The sequence below is a fragment of the Globicephala melas genome, chromosome 8 (assembly GCF_963455315.2).
Source record: "Globicephala melas chromosome 8, mGloMel1.2, whole genome shotgun sequence".
NCBI lineage: Eukaryota > Metazoa > Chordata > Mammalia > Artiodactyla > Delphinidae > Globicephala > Globicephala melas.
The window spans coordinates 8,205,440-8,223,237 of NC_083321.1; the positions used below are offsets into that span (position 1 = coordinate 8,205,440).

At 51.9% G+C, this 17,798-nt stretch overlaps 1 protein-coding gene across 5 annotated transcripts in view; it reads right to left on the bottom strand.

Moving 5' to 3' along the window:
* MARK2 (microtubule affinity regulating kinase 2) overlaps positions 1 to 17,798 on the bottom strand; it is a 58,328-nt gene that overhangs the window by 8,613 nt on the left and 31,917 nt on the right. For all 5 annotated transcript variants that reach the window (XM_060303039.2, XM_060303038.2, XM_070046101.1 and 2 more), the window contains exons 2-12: positions 6,905 to 7,084; positions 6,611 to 6,664; positions 3,873 to 3,921; positions 3,495 to 3,560; positions 3,335 to 3,405; positions 3,059 to 3,115; positions 2,104 to 2,340; positions 1,545 to 1,664; positions 1,345 to 1,444; positions 1,155 to 1,267; positions 50 to 182 (exon numbers count right to left, since the gene is read on the bottom strand). In XM_060303039.2, coding sequence (XP_060159022.2) covers positions 50 to 182; positions 1,155 to 1,267; positions 1,345 to 1,444; positions 1,545 to 1,664; positions 2,104 to 2,340; positions 3,059 to 3,115; positions 3,335 to 3,405; positions 3,495 to 3,560; positions 3,873 to 3,921; positions 6,611 to 6,664; positions 6,905 to 7,084 — 1,180 coding nt within the window. The remainder of the gene's footprint in view (positions 1 to 49; positions 183 to 1,154; positions 1,268 to 1,344; positions 1,445 to 1,544; positions 1,665 to 2,103; positions 2,341 to 3,058; positions 3,116 to 3,334; positions 3,406 to 3,494; positions 3,561 to 3,872; positions 3,922 to 6,610; positions 6,665 to 6,904; positions 7,085 to 17,798) is intronic.

Below are 17,798 nucleotides of genomic sequence, written 5' to 3' on the forward strand. Positions count from 1 at the left end.
CATCAGGAGAGGGGTGAGTCCCCCACCTGCAGCTCCCAGAAGTACTCACCCTGGTCGCTAAAGCGCCGCTGCTTGGGGTTGGCTGAGACGCTGCGCTGTACCTTGTGGGAGGGGGAAGGGGCACTGCTATTGGTCAGATCAGCTGAAGGCCGGGGTTTCAAGGTGATGGTGTCGCCCTCCAGCTGCAAGAACACAAAAGGGAGGGCAGAAGTCATGAACAGTTGCCTAGGGATGACCGCACTTACACATTCCTGCCTGACACAAATCCACCCCAGGCTCCCACGAGACATACCCCCTGCAAGACCAACGTGCATCTAAATACAGACTCACGGAGACAAGTCCCAACACAGACCCTGAAAAACACAGTCAAAGACACACCAACCTCCCCAAAAAGAGCCCCGCCCTCAGAGTGGGGTACACACACCACACACATAAGAGTGCACATTCAGACTCAGAGACACCCCCAACACCTCCTGAGCAGGCTAAGCCAAGAATCAAGAAAGGGCGTCCAGCACCGCCAGGCGGAGCGCAGGACGGGGAGGCCACGAGTGGAGGTGGGGACACACAGATGGTGAGCAAGGCCCTACTCCCACAGAGACCCAGGGATTCAGGCGCAGACATGGGTACCCATACGAGCAGAACAATAATCACGAAGCCTCCAGATGCACAGACAGGAGGATGGACGTACATGCACACAGATACATATACCCAGACACAAGCTCTAGGCAGAAGCAACACACAGGCTCAAGATTCCTGTAAGACAGACACAGAGCACCCAGGAACCCAGACTTCCAGATAAAGAGAGACACAAACATATCGAAACAGTCAGAGACTTCTAGAGCCAACACAGAACTGACCCAGCCAGAATGACCTAGACCCAGTCTAACCAACACAGAATGAGCCAGATCTACTCACCCGTATGGAAACCCAGACCCAGGCCCAGACCCCACCAGCTTCCCTACTGAACTATTGATGGAAATTAGTGAAAGCAAAAGCCAGGGGACCTTAGCACCACCAGAGATGAGGCTTAAAATTAGTCAGTAGAGAGCACACCTACTCAGAGATGAGCTTCTGCCCTCAATAGCTGCTAGAAGCATGGGGATACTACCGACAGAGAGGCTGGCTAGACGGGGAATGGAGCAGGGGGCACACACCTCGGAGCTCTTGTAGCCCAGGAGCAGATAGGTGGCCATCACCTCGTTGTACCTCTGGCCCACCAGCGAGTCCTGGATCTCTTCCCGTGTGTAACCCATGGACACCATCAACTCTGCGTGGGGGGACATACAGTTAAGGCTGGTCCTGAGTCCTAGGCAGGCTCAACCTCACGGCCCAGCACAGCCTCACCTGTCCGCCGGGGGTCCTTGTAGTCAGGGAGTGGCTCCACATAAGGCTTCAATTCATCATCTTCGTGACCCACATTCATCCATCGATCTTTCATGATTTGCTGGGGAGTAAAGGGAAGGGGGAGGGCAGAGAGGGAGACTCAGCTTGGAGGTTTCCTCGGGAACCCAGGACCTCCTACCAGCTGGGCTCAGGCTGCTCACCTCTAAAGTGCCTCTCTTGCTGGGATTGAGAATGAGAAATTTCTTAAGCAGGTTTTCACAGTCTGTGGACATGTAGAACGGAATACGGTATTTCCCCCTCAGTACCCGCTCCCGCAGCTCCTGTAGGAGGGAAATTTGAATCACCCAAGGCCAAGGGAAGGAACCTAATATCCAGGCTCCTAACAGCTTAAGACTGGCCAGGCAGATATAAATGAAATATGGTTAAGAGGCAGAGAGCCTGGGACAAGGCACCTCACTCGAGAGGCGGTGATGTCAAATACCCCACGCCCTCTGGCTTGATCAGCCCGAGGCTTGCTATTCTGAGGACCTTGGAGGGGTGAACGGACATACAATTTATCCCAGCCCTCAAGAGAGGAACTGAGGTTATTTTGCTGGGTGCAGAGGGCTTTTAATAGCTGCTACCTTTTGCAAGCCCTTCTTTGAAGCTCTGGCTCAGGAAAAATGTAGAAAAGCAGCAAAGGTGAGAGGTCAGGGATAAAACCAGAGGCCAAGAGAAGAAATGAGAGTACACATGATCTAAGCCTGCACTTCACTCCACCTTGAGGTTCTGTCCATCAAAAGGCAGGGATCCGCTGACCAGTGTATACAGAATAACTCCCAGGCTCCACACATCCACCTCGGGTCCGTCGTATTTTTTGCCCTGGAAGAGCTCTGGGGCAGCATAAGGGGGACTGCCGCAGAAGGTATCCAGCTTGTTCCCAAAGGTGAATTCGTTGCTGAAGCCAAAGTCTGCAATCTTGATGTTCATATCAGCATCCAAGAGCAGGTTTTCTGCCTGGGAGGTAAGAAGGAAAACGTCAGGGAACCAAGTGGACCACACTAAGGCACCGGACAGGAAGGAGCTGAGCGCAATGGAAGAACAAACAGGAAGTCATCTTCAACGTTAGAACTTCTCCCACCAACTCCAGGGCAGGCCTCCAATCAGTGTGCAGAGGCTGGGCTGGGCTGGAGGAGGGCCGCGCAGGCCGCTCCTCACACAGGCAGCCACGTGAGAGCTGGGATCTGAAGGCTCAGAGACGCGGTGAGCTGTGCAAAGCTTCCCTGTCAGGCCTGGGTTAATCATGGTCACATCTGCGAGGACGCAGGGGCCAGGAAGACTCATAGGTAGTCTCACATGCTAACAGCTCAGTGAAAGAGATGAGTGTGCTGCACATCTGCAAAGCAGCTGTGACGCAGCTGTGGAACAGTCAGCACTGCTTCCTCCGTCAGCCGCCAGGCTGCCTGCAGCCCTCCTGCCACGCCTGGCTGCACCAGAAGGTGAAGGGCTGAGAGGTGAAATGGCAGAGACCCTCTCCTCGCTAGCTGGAATGGGATCCTAAGTCCAGTCATAAGGCCTATCTCAGAAGCAGCCCTAGGGGCTTCCTCATCATCTCCAAAAAATTAAAGGCTGGTGTTTCCTTGAACACTCAGGGTGTAATGGTTATGTCACCGTTAACAGAGGGTGAATGACCCAGCCCTGACTCAAAGACACTGGAGATGAGAGCACGCCTTACCTTTAAGTCTCTATGAACAATAAACTTCTGGTGACAGTACTGCACAGCAGACACTATCTGAAAGGAAGGAAGAGGGGTCAGCTCAGGGGCACCTGAAGGTGGGCTACAGGGGCTGGTGGAGCTGTGATCCTGTGACCGAGTTCGAAGCAGCCACATAGATAAGCAAAGCCCAAAGGACCCTCCAGATGCCGCTTACAGACAGGCAGCTCCTCCCTGTATGCCAAACCCCCCAAAGCAGAGGTCGGGCCCACACTCCACGGAGGGAGTCACACCCACCTGGCGGAATTTGGCTCGAGCCTCTTTTTCTTTCATCCTGCCATGAGCCACTAGGTAATCAAACACCTCTCCTGCAAGTGACAGGGGCAGGGTCTACATCAGAGCTTGCTGGGGCTGGGGAAGGTGGGGACACAGCAGGAAGAGGCAATTCCATACCTACCTCCACTAGCGTACTCCATGACAAGGTAGAGAGTTTTCTCAGTCTCGATCACTTCAAATAACTTAACTACAAGAGAAAAGGCCAAGCTATGAGTCAGAGAAGCAGCAGGGGCCACACATCGAGCCCCAACACGTACAGGGGCATCCCAGGAATCAAAGTTTCCTCCTCTCCCAAAGACAGGTTCCTCTCGAGGCAGCCACACCACTAAGGACAGCCCTGTGCTCCAGAGGCAGAGCTGGATCTTGAGCTGGGTTCCCCAGAGGCATCCTTGAAGACTACAGACTCCAGAAGGCCATGTGCCTCAGGGAGAAGGGCCACATGCTGGGAAGTGGAGCCTTGCTGTGGGGGAAGAGGAAAGGAATGATGACTGGTTCTCACCTATGTTGGGATGATTCAAAACCTTCATTATTCTTACTTCACGGAACAGCTGGAAAATAAAATACCAGGGGTCATGCTTGCTCAGCTTGCTCCCCTCAGGTCCCCTCCAAACAGAGCCACTGCTAAGATTCTTTTTCCAAAAGAGAAAACAGGCAGGGAAAAGAAACAGAGTAGTTGTCCAGATCCTCCATGCCCATCCCCAGTGGCTGAGAAGGACATGGCGGGGAAGGAGAGCAAGAAGGGTCAGTGCGAGGAAAGCTGGGCTCTCTTGACTTGTACCCTCAGGGGCAGCATCTGGACGAGCCAGCTGCACCCTTGGGTGCTGTCTCCCCAAATCCAGCCCCCAAACAGCAGACGGGTTTTGGCTGCATGCCTCTGAAAGAGGGCGCGTGAGCCCACGTACATGAACGTTTAGAACCTGAGCTGCCTCTACAGTTCACTGACAAGGCAGACTCTAGCTTGGTCTGTGTGAAGAGGTAGGGGAGCTCTGAAGGGGCCCCTCTGAAGAGGCCCACCACCTTCTGACTTACAGAAGTCAGAGGGCTCTGCACTAGTGGGTACGCCTTTCTCTCCTGGGCCTCGGGGTGGTGACAGAAGAAGCCACTCCTATATATAGCTGATGCCAATTTTAATCAAATCCACCTCCACACACTCACGCTCTCTTTGTGAAACAAAATCAGGGACTCCAAACCATACATTTCCATGAAGAAAGATGACAGAAATGAACTCCATCCCCTCTGCGGGGGCCAGAGAACTGGAGGTGGGGTTTTTTGCAACTTCTAGGCCTCACCGTTTGCACAAGGAGCAGAACTAGTTGTGTTGTGTTTTGTTTTTGTTTTTAAGGAGAGGGGAGGTATGGAGACCTAATTTAGGCTATATTTTATGGGGAAAAGTGAACACATCTTTCTTTTTTTTCCTTTAATGAGATCCCAGAGCTTTTGTGGGCTGGAAAGGAAAAGAAGAGACAGGTTTTCCAATCTTCAAGAACCTGATTCTGACCTTGGCTCCCTTTTCTTGTTAGGGCCCAGGTTTTTCTTGCTTTCTTCCCAGGCCCAATAGTTATCTTGGATGAAGAGGCAAAAAATCCTGGACGCCACCTCAGGGGCAATAATGGGCCTGGAAAGGGCGTTCTCCTAGGAGAGCGTGGAGTTTTCTGAGCTTGTCTAGAACCCTGAAGAGGTTAGCTTCTTCAGCGTTTGTCCTTTAGGGATCATTGCTGGGATCAAATTTAAACAGAGTGATTTGGCCAGAATCAGACTGGCCTTGGCAATGGAGTGTGTTCAAAGGCTTTAAAAATGGCTGCATTTGTCTGGTGCTGCTGCTTCCAGCCAGTCAGGAAGAGGCAGGGAGAAAAAAGAGGTGGGAAGTAAGATGGCCTAGCTGACTCTGGCAGGCTAAACTGCTCCAAAGACCAAATGGCCCACACCAAGCTGGCTTCTACTCTGTGAGGTCTGAGCCAACATGTCAAGAGTAGCCCTCTTTCCCTTTCTTCCGGAAAGCTCCCAGCAGCAGGGAAGCCCTGGTGATGACAGCCATGTTTCCTTTGAGTCAAAGAACTGTGAGGGGATCCCAGGGGTAACAAAAAATAGGAAACACCTTGGTTTTGGCTGTCAGCATGTCAGGGCACCTCAACTCACACTAATTCTGTGAGTGTCTCTCTCAGCAACAGCTCCCAACCTCCAGTCCCAAGCTTCCCAATCTCACTGTAGTTGGCTGTTAGCATCAGGTTATGCCCTCTCCTAACTCAAGTAACAATGTGCTCATGAAAAGAAAAACTCAATCTGCCACAAGATGCAAAGAACTAGGTTAATCAAGGTCAGAAAATCTGAGCCAGGGTCAGCTGGAGTATGAGGAAATCTCACTGACCTGAACAGGGACAGCTTTTTGGGAGCCTGACAGGAGATTTCTTCCTTCCCCTAACTGACGGAGCCCAGGGTGGGGGCAGAGGGCAGACAGTTTCCAGTTCTACACCAACCAGTCACTAGTAAGCCGTCCCTCCTCTGCAAATGAAAGCCTTCTTTTCTCACTCCTACATATGTGGTCTCACCTGGAGGGTTCCCCAACCAGCTAAGTAAGACCTCAGTTTTCCACTGTAAGTCAAGAAGGGAAGGAAAAGTTCAACCTCATCTAGCAAAGACTACATGCAAAGGACTCTGCAACTGTTAGTCAAAAGAAGCCTAGAAGTGAGAAGGAAAACTGGGAGGACCTGTCATTAATCTGCACGCACTGTAAGAGGCTGGAAACTGGAGTTCAGTTTCGAAAAACCCCAGCCTTCCATACCCATTCTCTGAAATGTAGCTGGCACAGAATCCAGTGGCAGGTTCTCTGCCTCCTCTTACCCCTGTACTTCTAGAGCCACTCCCCTGGATCATTCAGATCTTACAGTTAACTGCATGTGTTTCTAGTAATGGCTATATACATGTGTACAGGGCTGGTCACAGGCCAGAAGAAAACAAGATGCAGGACGTAGGTCAGACAGGTAGGCCAAGGGGCAGGAAAGGGGCAGAAAGACTTCTAAAAGAGCCAGTGCCTGTGGCCAGGAAGCTCAATCAGGAGAAGCCAACACAGGTGATCCAACCCAAACCCTAAAGATAGCAGAGCCACGGAAAGGGATGGTGGGAACAGTGAAACTACCAGAGATTCTGAATTAGGGGTTCAAGAGGAGGTCCAAATGGGGTCAGCAGATCATTAACTCCTGACAGAGGTTTAGAAAGGGACAGGAGGTACTGTGTGCTTACTTTCTGAAGGCTGGAGGAATTCAGTTGAGTCTTGTCAATGATCTTCACAGCTACCTGAACAAGAGATAAAAAGCCCAAGATTACCTCTCTGACCAGGCTAAACTCAGGACTCGAATCTACTGCCTCCTTTATACTTCTGCCTCCTTTTGGCCCTATCCCTCTTAGCACCCCTATCTGTTCAGATCTCATTTCTGCCTGATAAACAAAAGGCTGGCTGTGGTAGAAGTCCCACTACTACCTGCTGGGGTATCAACAGTTGGGAGATGCTGCCACGTCCCCAACCCCAAAGCTCACCTCTTTCCCAGTAAGTATGTGCCGAGCCAGCTTCACCTTGGCGAAGTTACCCTTGCCGATGGTCTTGAGGAGTCGATAGTTGCCAATATGGGGCTGCTCGTCAGCAGAAGTGGCGGAGTTGCGGCCCCGCAGCATGTTGGACTTACTGCTGGGCTTGGAGTCGAGGTGTCCCAAGGTGGGCTGCAGGGTAGAAACGTGTACACCCTTGAGTATGCTGCCCTTCCGGTTCCCCATACTACTGCCCTTAGCTCTCTGCAAAAAACGCAAGAGGCTGGGGTATGGGGGCAGACTCCAGGAGGCTGGTAGGCATGCAAAGAAAGAATCATAAGGCAGGGGGATAAAAGGAGGTGGGAAGAGCGCCCACCTTCACGCCAAAAGAGCACAGCCTAAGGTCCAACGTCAACATCCTGTGGGCGCTGGAGCTTAGGACCTAAGCTGTCCCATCACTGGCTCCACTGCCTGGCAACACATCCCCTGTAACAACCCAACAGTTCCTCCACCTCATGTGGGAGAGCGCCGTCTACCGTCCTCCCCGTCGCCTGTTCACACTTCGATAAGGCTACATCTCAAAGTCGCAGGAGCACGATCAGAATTACTGCAAAGCACTCACTGCCTCCCAACACTTTACATTTCTCTTTACTATGTATCACTTTACATTGATTTGTTGTCTATCCGGCAAGAATGGAAGCTCATGAAGACAGGCATGTATCATGTATTCACTGATACATCCCTGCACCTAGACAGACTGGATTAGGGTAGATGCTCAATGAATACTTGTGCAATGAAGAAATGGAATGACAGGGTCTGCGCAAGGCCACCCTCTGCCCTCCTTAGATATCCCATAGCTCAAATAAGGGTGTGAGGAAGCAGAAATGACAACAACTGGCACCAACAGGTATATAAACATAACACAAAAAAGGTATGGTCCAGATGAAAACATACATCTGTATGAAGACCTGTACAGTCCTCAAAGGGCTAAATGTAGAGTTTCATGTGATCCAGCAATTCCACTCCTAGTTACATACCCAAGAGCAACTTGCACACCCATGTACATTCGTAGTATCACACATTCATAATAGCCAAGAAGTGGAAACAACACAAATGTCTGTCAATTGATAAGTGAAATATCCACATAGTGGAATATTCGTTGGCAATTAAAAAAAAAAAGAAGGGACTTCCCTGGTGGCGCAGTGGTTAAGAATCCGCCTGCCAATGCAGGGGACATGGGTTCCACCCCTGATCCGGGAAGATCCCACATGCCGCGGAGCGACTAAGCCCGTGAGCCACAACTACTGAGCCTGTGCTCTAGAGCCCGCGAGCCATAATTACTGAGCCCACACGCTGCAACTACCAAAGCCTGCGCGCCTAAAGCCGGAGCTCTGCAACAAGAGAAGCCACCGCAATGAGAAGCCCATACACTGCAACAAACAGTAGCCTCTGCCTACTGCAACTAGAGAAAGCCCGTGCGCAGCAACGGAGACCCAACGCAGCGCCCGCCCCCCACAAGAAAGAAAGAAAATAACTTAAAAACAAAAAAAAGAACTGACATATGCTACAACATGGATGGGCCTTGAAAGCATTATGCTAAGTGAACAAAGCTGTTCACAAAGGACCACAGGCTATATGATTACATTTATTTGAAATGTCCAGAGTAGGTAAATCCATAGAGACAAGAGAGAGACTCTAGGGCTGAGGAGGCTGAGGAGGGCGAGGGGACTTAGGGGTGACAACTAAGGGCTGCAGTAATGAAAATATTCTAATGAAATGCTGACTGTGGTGATGGATACACAGCTCTGAGGATTTAGTAAAAGCCACTAAATTGTACACTTTAACGGGTGAACAATCCCACTGTTAAGCATCTGGCCTAACTCTGGTCGAGAGCACTGATTTGCCTCTTCCAGAACACCTGATGCCATTGCTCCAGCATGATGGGGATAAAGTGCTGCCAGAGCCTCATCACAGAACCATCCAGAGCTGCCCTGAAACTTCAAGGAAACCATCTGGAGGGGAGCAGGGTGACCAGAGAAGTGTGACTCAAAATTCTTTCTTTCACTGTCCTTTTCTGGCTCTAAGTGAAGCCCTCAAAAACCACAGAGAAAAGAAATGACTTGCTACCACCCAAGGAACTGTCCAGGGTTCCTTGGCAAGAAGCATGCTTCCCCAACCTGTTGCTTTTCAGCCCTAAGGGGCTATGAATAGGAAAACACTTCCCTCTGCCCCAACTTCCAAGATCGGAAGATGGGTGAAAAGTTTCCTCGGCAACCTCTAAATCACCTCCTAAACTGTCGCTCTCCTGTTTCCTGAGGATATGAGCCAAGGCAGCAGGGTCTTGACAGTCCCCAAGTCCTCAAAGTTTTGCAATGAGAATTTAGTGTCTACCTGAGGATTTGGGTTCTTTGCTCCCTGAAGCCAAATCTGGGAACCCTACTGCCTATCCTGAACTCTGCTCTGCCCATCCCTCTCCACGTTTCCTGCTCCAGGGGCTGCTCTGTGTTGCCCAGCAGGACAGCATCCTCCCCACACCCAGAGGCTCAGCTGCACACAGAACTTCAAGGAACAGCAACAACCCTCCTCCTTACTGGGACAGAGAGGGTGCTTAAGAGTACAGACGCAGAGACAAACTGCCAGGTTCAAGCCCCGAATCTGCCGCTCACTCAACACGTGTTAACTCTATTATTATCAACAACATCCTTAAGATGGAGATGAGATTATTACAAAGCAGGAAGGAAATCATCTAAAAGATGACCGACGTGGGATGATCCCACACGTGGGTGTCAGGAGATGGTCTAGTGGGTGCCGAGGAGCTCTGTCCAACAGAACTAGGTTCCAGTCCTGGCTCCCTCACTTACTAGCATGAGTTTCCTTATCTGTAAAGTGGTGATAAAGTAGTCCCTATTTCACATTCATTAGGTGACAGAAAATATGTAAAATGCCTTATCCAATGCTCAAAACAGAACCACCATGAATACCATTATTTTTAGTTCCTAAATACTACAAAGCCTATCTGCAAAGCCGGAAGTCTCATTGTCAACAAGACTTCTGCATCTCAGTCAAGCCCTCCTAAGCCAGCTGCAGCCTATCTGGAGGCCAAGAGATGCTACGTATTGGCCCTCCCGGCTGAGCATCAGCCACCCGGCCTGCACCAGCACCTTCAGCCTTCACAGGAGGGGACTCGACAGGGCGGCTGTGAAGGGCTGATTCCAAGCTAGGTATCCAGGACAGTCAAAGAGAAGGTTCTGCTTGTCTGGGACCCAGAGAAGCAGAGAACACTGGTGCGTGCTCTTTGATTCCCTGCTCTAAAAGTCACACACTCCCATTTCAGGACCGAACTACCCAACTCTCAGGACTCAAAAGACACAGTCCTTCTCTTACCCCCTTCTGCCTCTTCTATGTTGTGAGATATTTCCCACAGCAGGGATGTGGGACACGGTGAGGAAGCAGAGAAAGGAGAAAGTCTCTAGTAGGAAATGTTCCTTGGACCAAGGCCCCACGAGAGGCAGCTTCTTTGAAGGCTGAAGAGGAGGTAGGGGTGTGGGTGGCTATCACGGAGAGAGAGTCCCATCCCTGGTTCTCGACTAGGCCCATGTAACCTGGACCCAGATCTCACCAACAGGGTGGGGGGCTGAAGACTAGCTGCCCTTCTGGGCCAACTAAGCAGAATCTAGCTAGAGCCATGCTCTGCCCCCCACCTCCATCCTCCTTGCACACAGTAAGACATCGAACACCAGACATCCTCAAAGCTCTGGCTGACATCACACCATAGGCAGGCCCCAAAGGTCTGAGGCCAGTCTGTTGAAAGCAGACACCACGGCTGTCAGGCAGCTTTCAGAAAGAACAAGGGGTCACCCTGTGAGGCAGTATTTGGAACCAAATGGCAGAACACGCAGGTTACTAAGCAGGCCTGATTCAGAATTAGGGCCTAAACAGCTCTGAGGTCCTCAATCGAGAGGAGAGAAGGCAGGACATGAGGATGAAAAAAAAAGTCTTATATCCAATGGGCCCTTCAACCTGGATCTCAGAACTCAGCCTAGGCATGTTGCCACGTTTGCCCGGAAGACAGCCTCCACCCCGAGAGGCCCGGCGCTGACTCAGGTAGGCAGGGCCCCTTCCCTAATGCTGGAGGCCCTGACCAACAGTTCTCCCCTAGAAAAGCTCACGCTTTGGGGCTCTGCACTCAGGTTTGGCCTCGAGTGTCCTGAGACTTCCCTGGGGCCGGGAGGGGGCCAAGCTGGGAAGGGGGATAGACAGGTACTCCCTGGCCAGAGGCAGAGTGAGCCTGGGCACTGTGGAATGGAGGAAAAGTGTCCCTTGGGCACCGGCCCTGGGCGGCCGCCCCAGACCCGTCTCCCCTCACTGTAGCGCTCGTGCGCCCTCCCTGGGCCTCTGCCTGTCACCAGCCCGTTCCCTTTACTCTGGCTGGGCCTGCTCACTCGACCTAAGGGGAGAGTCTTCTCTGGGCATTTGCCGCCTCTTCCTTTCTCAGCCAATGCCTCTTCCCAGGAGGAGCACTTCCCTGTGCTAGTTGCTGCCTGGCTCCATTTAGCAACCCTTCAAAGATCCTGTGTTTGGGGTGAGACGGATGAAAGAGGAGGGGGCAATTCCACAGCAAAAAAAAAAGGGGGGGAAACATACCCGGCTGGAGAAAGGGACAAGGCCTACCAGCGACTTCCATTCAGCAGAGCCCACAGCAGGATCTGTCAGGCAGTGAGGGCAAAGTACAGAGGCCGGGAAGAGCCAGGCCCAGGGCGGGGGCTCCTGGCTCCGTCAGCCACCCTTACTCAGCTGAAGCAGGCGACTCCTTCCACCACCTCGTCAGTGAAAAGCAGCGAAGCAGCCAGGCCAAGCGGCTCCTGCCTGGGAACCTGGACTGTGTCGCAACCGAAACCACCACTAGCAGAGAGAGCCCAGGCTTGGCAAGCAGAGCAACGGGGACAAAGCCCTGCGGCTTCTTGTGGGCCAGGGTCTGGTAGCCAGAAGATGCATGCAGTCCTCGGACACTACCCAGGAGCAAGGTGGGAGGAAAGGGGCAGGAGGCTAACGGGAAGGAAGGGAGACAGAGAGAGTAAGAGGCGGGTTTAGATCAACTTCCTTCTCCCTTCCCCTCCCCCTCTCCGGAAGTGGGCTGCCCCACCCTCCCCAAGGTGCTTTGCTGGGTAACAGCTGGGAGAGGGTGAGGAGGAGACTAACGCCAGCCCAGGTTGTCATAAAGCCATTATCTCACCTGCAGCAGGTGGGACCTGGGTACGGGCTCAAATCTGCGGGAGGAGTATGTGTGAATCAGATGTGCTGACCCAGAGAGCGCCAGCAAACCACCCGTGGGGCGGGGTGGGAGCAGAAACTAGCCATCCAACAGTGGCACGTGGACCTCCTACTTCACAAAAAGCAGTGTTTGACCTTAGAAAAATGCACATTCCACTTAAACAGATAGTATTCTGGACATAATATCAGGAGATTCAGGAACCCTGTGAAGCCCCTTAGGTCCGTGGGTTCTAGACTAAGAATCTTTGTCACTGATAGAGAATGAGATGCTTAATCCTAAATTTTGCCCAAAGGCTGGGAACAAACCAAATGCTTCTCTAAATCCCTTCCAGCCCTGATTCTGGGAGTCTATCTCCAGGTTCCCACCCACCTCCAAGTCTCCATCACCCCCCACCCCACCCCAATACTGCTTTCTTTGAGAACTCTTGAGGGCCTGGGGGCAGCAGGGGAAGCCATTCCTCACACCTGCCTCCAGCCAAGCCCCTGCTGTCCAGGCATCTGCTGTCCTTGTGGCAAACTGGAGCCCTCCCCGTTTGTGTTCTGGTCTCGGCCTTTCTTCTGGCTGCCAGATCAACTTCACATTGTTCCACTACTCGAGGCTAGGGTCTTTCCCACTAGGCAACTCTTTAAAGATCTCATGCTGGGAAGCCATAAACCCCTCTAGGGAAGGGCAAAGCCGCCCACTGACCTCACACCACCTGAGCACAGACACCTGGGAGACCGTGCTACTCAGTGTTCACCTTATGTATGAACCCTGGTCAACAGATTCGGCATTTCTGGTACTACCATCTGCTGGCACATACTTCCCATGTTCTCCACACCGTAAACCTACAGGATAGGGAGCATCTTCATTTTACAGATGAGAAATTTAAGCACAGAAGTTAACAGACTTGCCCAAGGTCAGCCTCCCAGTGCAGAGCTGGGACTGGAGCCCAGGGCTTTCGCGCCCACTCCAGCACTCTGCTGTTCCTCACGGTCCCCTTCACCAGCTCCTCTTCAATGCTTCTGAAGCCTAATCTGCTCTTATTTCTCCCAGAAGAATGAGTCCCTCGCTCTTCCTCCACAGATTAGGAAGAGGGGAAAGATGTGAAGATTCCGGAAAGGTGCCTGGGACAGCAGGAAGGCCAACATCCGGGTTAAGGCCAGTGGGGGGCTGGGGCTGTTTTAAAGGCCTACCCAGGTGGTCCCACAGCACCCCTGCTCTCACTCCTTCCCAAAGTGGGCCCTCATCTCAGTGGAAGAGGTCAGGCTTTATTCTGGACCCTGGGCTCAGGCTTGCCCCTCCACTCAGATGCCAGAGCGGGATCAAATGGCTTCATTTTCCAGTCTCCAGGATTTTGCAATGTGACAGAAGGATTGTTTCCTCAATCTTATTTGTTGGGGGGGCAGTAAGGGGCTTTGTAAACTGAGGAAGTACCAAGCAGTGACCTCAGAGAGGCTGGGGAGAGACAGGATGGGACTGAGCTGAAACGTCACATGGCAAATCACTAGTTCTTTAACCCTTCCTCCTTCATTGCATCCAGGAGTCTTCTTTGCATCCTTTGATCCTGAGCAACTGTCACTCTCAACAGCCAAGAGTCAATACACCAGCGGAGCATTCTGGGTAGGAGAGCTCTGGTAAAGCTTGGTAAGCAGTGACCAGTGCGGAGTCTGGATGTACACCCCCAGCCCCAGAAGGAACCGTGATGTCTCCACCTGGGGAACCCCCACCATCCCTTAATACTCCGTCGCAGAGCGGAGGTGGGCTTGTGTAAAACTGCCAAAGGGCTGCTCCCTTTTTCCAACCAGGGTAGATGCCTCCCTGACAAAGGAGGCCAGCACAGCCTGTGGCCGAAGCAAAGCCAAAAGCAAGGTGGTTCGCTGCCCTCCAGCTCTCTAAGCTGCAAGTCTCACCCCAAGGCTGGGAGACCAGCACTGCAGCCTGGGCCATGCAGGGAGCCCATGCGCCTCAAAGCTGCCACAGCAGAGCCAGTGCCTGCCTGGGAAGTCCGGCAGGTGAGAACTGACCTGGAGTGAGATCCGAGCTGAGCCACCTACAGCCCCTTCATGCATGGAAGCTGCGGTGCAAGGAGCACCCCTCAAATCTCCTGTCTTCTGAGCCACCTGAAATGCTGGGGTCCTCTTCAAAAATGGTGGATTCTACTGAGCAACCACGGCCTCAGAAGCTTCCACACTTTATCCCTGAGAATCTGCTCACTGGGGCCTGGTCTCTATCTCAGTCCCCAATTACTGTTGCCCTGTTCAGCAAACCTTCATTGAGCACCCACCTCTGGAGCCTGTTGCAAAGTACAGAGAGATCTGGTTCCTGCCTTCTAGAGACTGAGAGGAGGGGAACCATACACGTCTCGACTCACGATGGTATCTCTGCTTACTTGTTAGGCAGGCAGGATAGCACAGCAGAGCTCTGGAGGCAGCCGGAGGCAGTGGGGGCCCTGCCTTCCCTCCTTACCAGCTCACCGAACACCACCAGCAAGATCACTTGGCACCTCTAGGTCTCAGTTTCCTCACCTGGGACATGAGGACACTAGCTGTTCCCACTTCACAGGATTAGTGTGAAGATGAAATGAGAAAATCCACGCCAGCGTTGACCACGGTCACTGGTGCGCAGTAAGGTCTCGACCATGTTTTCTAAGATCTCTCTTCACTTTCAGGCAGGGACCTTTGTCTCCCATCTACAGGGGTTCTCTGAGCCCTGAGAAGAGCTATAATCTCTAAGAACTTGACTACAAGTACCAGTGTAGCAAAGCTGGTATTCCTTCTAGAATGAGGAAAGTCAAATTTCTACCATGGCTGGGCTGTCAGACAAAAAGGACCCTCCTTCCTAACACCACTCCTGCCAAGAGAAGTGGGTGACTGAGAAGGCAGCCACGCCTCTGCCCTCTGAGCAGCCCAGGGCGGGAGGAAGGTGTGCCCACTCTTCCCTTCCTCATCATTTCCTTAACTCCTTCCTCTCAGAAAAGGTCCAAGAAACGGCCAACATACCAGTACCACATGGTGCCAAGGGCTGGGGGAAGCTCACATTGCCAGCCTCGCACTCCATTCGGCTCCTCCCTACCAGTGGGTTACCGTAACCATGGAGACCAACAAGTTCCTCCATATCACAGGAGAGCCTGCCTGCCAGCAGCCCAGGGCTCTGGGGGAGGCAGAAGGCAGCCTGCAGCAGGAAGGTCTGGCTCGCTTTACAGAGGACTGTGGGGAGCTGATGGGAGACTAACCAGTGAAGCTGAGGTGCCTGGGCCTCCCTCCAGCTTCCTTTTCTTTGCCCAGTAGTTTGTTTTTAGCACATTCATTGTCTGGCTGTATGTGGTGTGGTAGTGAAGGGTGTCACTCTGGAGTCAGACAGACCCGCGGTGGGACCCCAGCTCCACCACTCTGGCTGCTGCGTAGGGAATGGACTGGAACTGTGGTATGAAGAGCTACACAGATCCACACACACTAAAAGGCTCCAGATCTCATATAATACCTTCTTTTAAGTGATCCAGGTAAGTAAACCCTCTTATCCCTTGTTTATCCCAAATCCCTTTGTTCAAATAGTTATCCAGACACCTTCTTAGCTGAGAGTGATCTCTCCCTTCTCTGACTCTCACAGCATCCTATCTGTACCCATTCAGCTCTTCTGACTTTGTGCCTCTATGCCTTCACCCCCTCTTTGAGCTCTGAGAAGTCAGAGGTCACCGTTGTATGCCTTTAGTGCCTAACAGTGCCCCACGTTATAATACTCATGGAATATATACAGAATAAAAGTGGTACAACTTTTTGATCCCTAAAGTTGCTCCCCTCCTCCCCCAAGGAGATAAGCAAGGGCAGAGGAAGGAAGATCAAAACCTCTGGCCAGAAGACCCCTTTCCCCTCTTTCAGGGCATTTACTGCCCTTTGAAGTTGGTTGGTTACTGTCTGTCCTTCCCACTAGACTACACCATAAAGGGAAGGCCCCCGGTCCGTCTGATTCATGGCTCACAACAATGTCTATAACACAGAGCGGAAGTATTCAGTAAGGTAATGAATGAATAAAGGTGAACGAATGAATAAATAAGAAAACATGTTGGGGCATCTTCGTGACAGTCTCTGGGATACATGCCAATAACCCATATCAGTGTACTCCGCACACAACATCCAAGTGGGCAGTGGGTCATGAGATCCTCTCTCCCCAAAATGGATGACATCCATGGAGCGTCAGTTCTACTAACAAGCTTTCTCTCAGGTGGGACAAGCCCCTTGGAACTCTCATCTGTCACAAAGCTTGAGGCAAAGGTGGTCACCTAGGAGAACTGGAGGCAGGCTCAGAATACAGGCACAGCTGAGGACCAGCAGCCCCCACCCCCATCCCTGGCTCCCCTCAATCAAGCTTAAGCCCTCCTTTCATCACAGAGGGGGATCCCTCTCCTCGAACTTCCTGCTGCCCAACAACCACCAGGCCCTCCCACTTCAGACAGTTCTCTCTGCCTCTCCACATTCAATCCCTCCACTGCTTTGCTACCAAAACCACTGTGTCTTGCTGTGACAATGCAATGCAGCTTGAGCCATTCTAAGAGCTACTGATTTGGGGAAGTGACAGTGACTTTAGGAGACATTTACTTACTGTTTGCCACACCGAGAGCTGCTTTAATATTTCCTCTTTGAACCAATGTACTGATTGCAAGGCCCTGTCAACCCTAGAGAGCCAAAAAATTCACCCATATACACCTGCCTTCTGTCCAATGCACAAACGGCGTCCCCACCCAGCCGCCACCCTCCCCAAACTGCCTCCTGTTACAGAAAAGCAGAGGGACTAAAAACGGCAGCTGGGGAGCTCAGGTGACTCACCCAGCATAATCACCTCCTCCCAGAATCTCCAATCTTCTCCTGGGGTTTTTGCCAACACAAAATAAAAAAGAAGCACGAGATCTAAAACAACAACAACAACAAAAAACCCCTCTCTCAGCGTTTATGCAACAGCCTTTCTACCTGGGTGCAGACTTAACCCTTTGTCTCTGCCCCTTCCAATGCGGTTTCCTTAAAATGTTTTTATGCTGAGGCCGGGAAACAGGCCTTCCGGGTCTTATCTGGTTCCAGCTCTACACTGGAAGGTGCTGAATAAGACATGCGCCTCTTTCCACTGCATCTTCCTCTGGAAGTGGAAAAACTACTACCTTCCTACTCCTCCAGTTTCAAAGAGGGAGTTGAAGAAGGAAGAGGAAATATCAGAAAAAAGATTGGGACAAGTTTGCTGCCCCAGAAGTCACCATGGTCAGAGATCAGAGCTCCAGCAGGACAAGAAGTAATAGAAACCACCTAAGGCTGGCACCACCACTCTCAGAACCTGTCTCCACCTGGCCGGGCTGCAATGTGGCTCTTCCACTTACGTGACCACTAAAACTCCAACTGGCTGCTCTTTCCATGAGCAAACCCCCATAGCGCTGTTCCTGCTCACAGGGAGAGGTGCTATCTTCCTCCTACAACAGATCATTGAAAACCCAAGCAGGTGAGGACACATGAGCTGTGGAATGAGGGACGCCCCTGTTTCCGGTGCTACCTGACAATGGGTCGAATCAGTCAAAATTGAGAATTCAGTCTCACCTGTTCCCAGAACAATCACAGGAGCTGCACACAGCTCTCTAGCAAACTTTCTGGGTAGGAAGTGGTGTGTGCGTGTTTA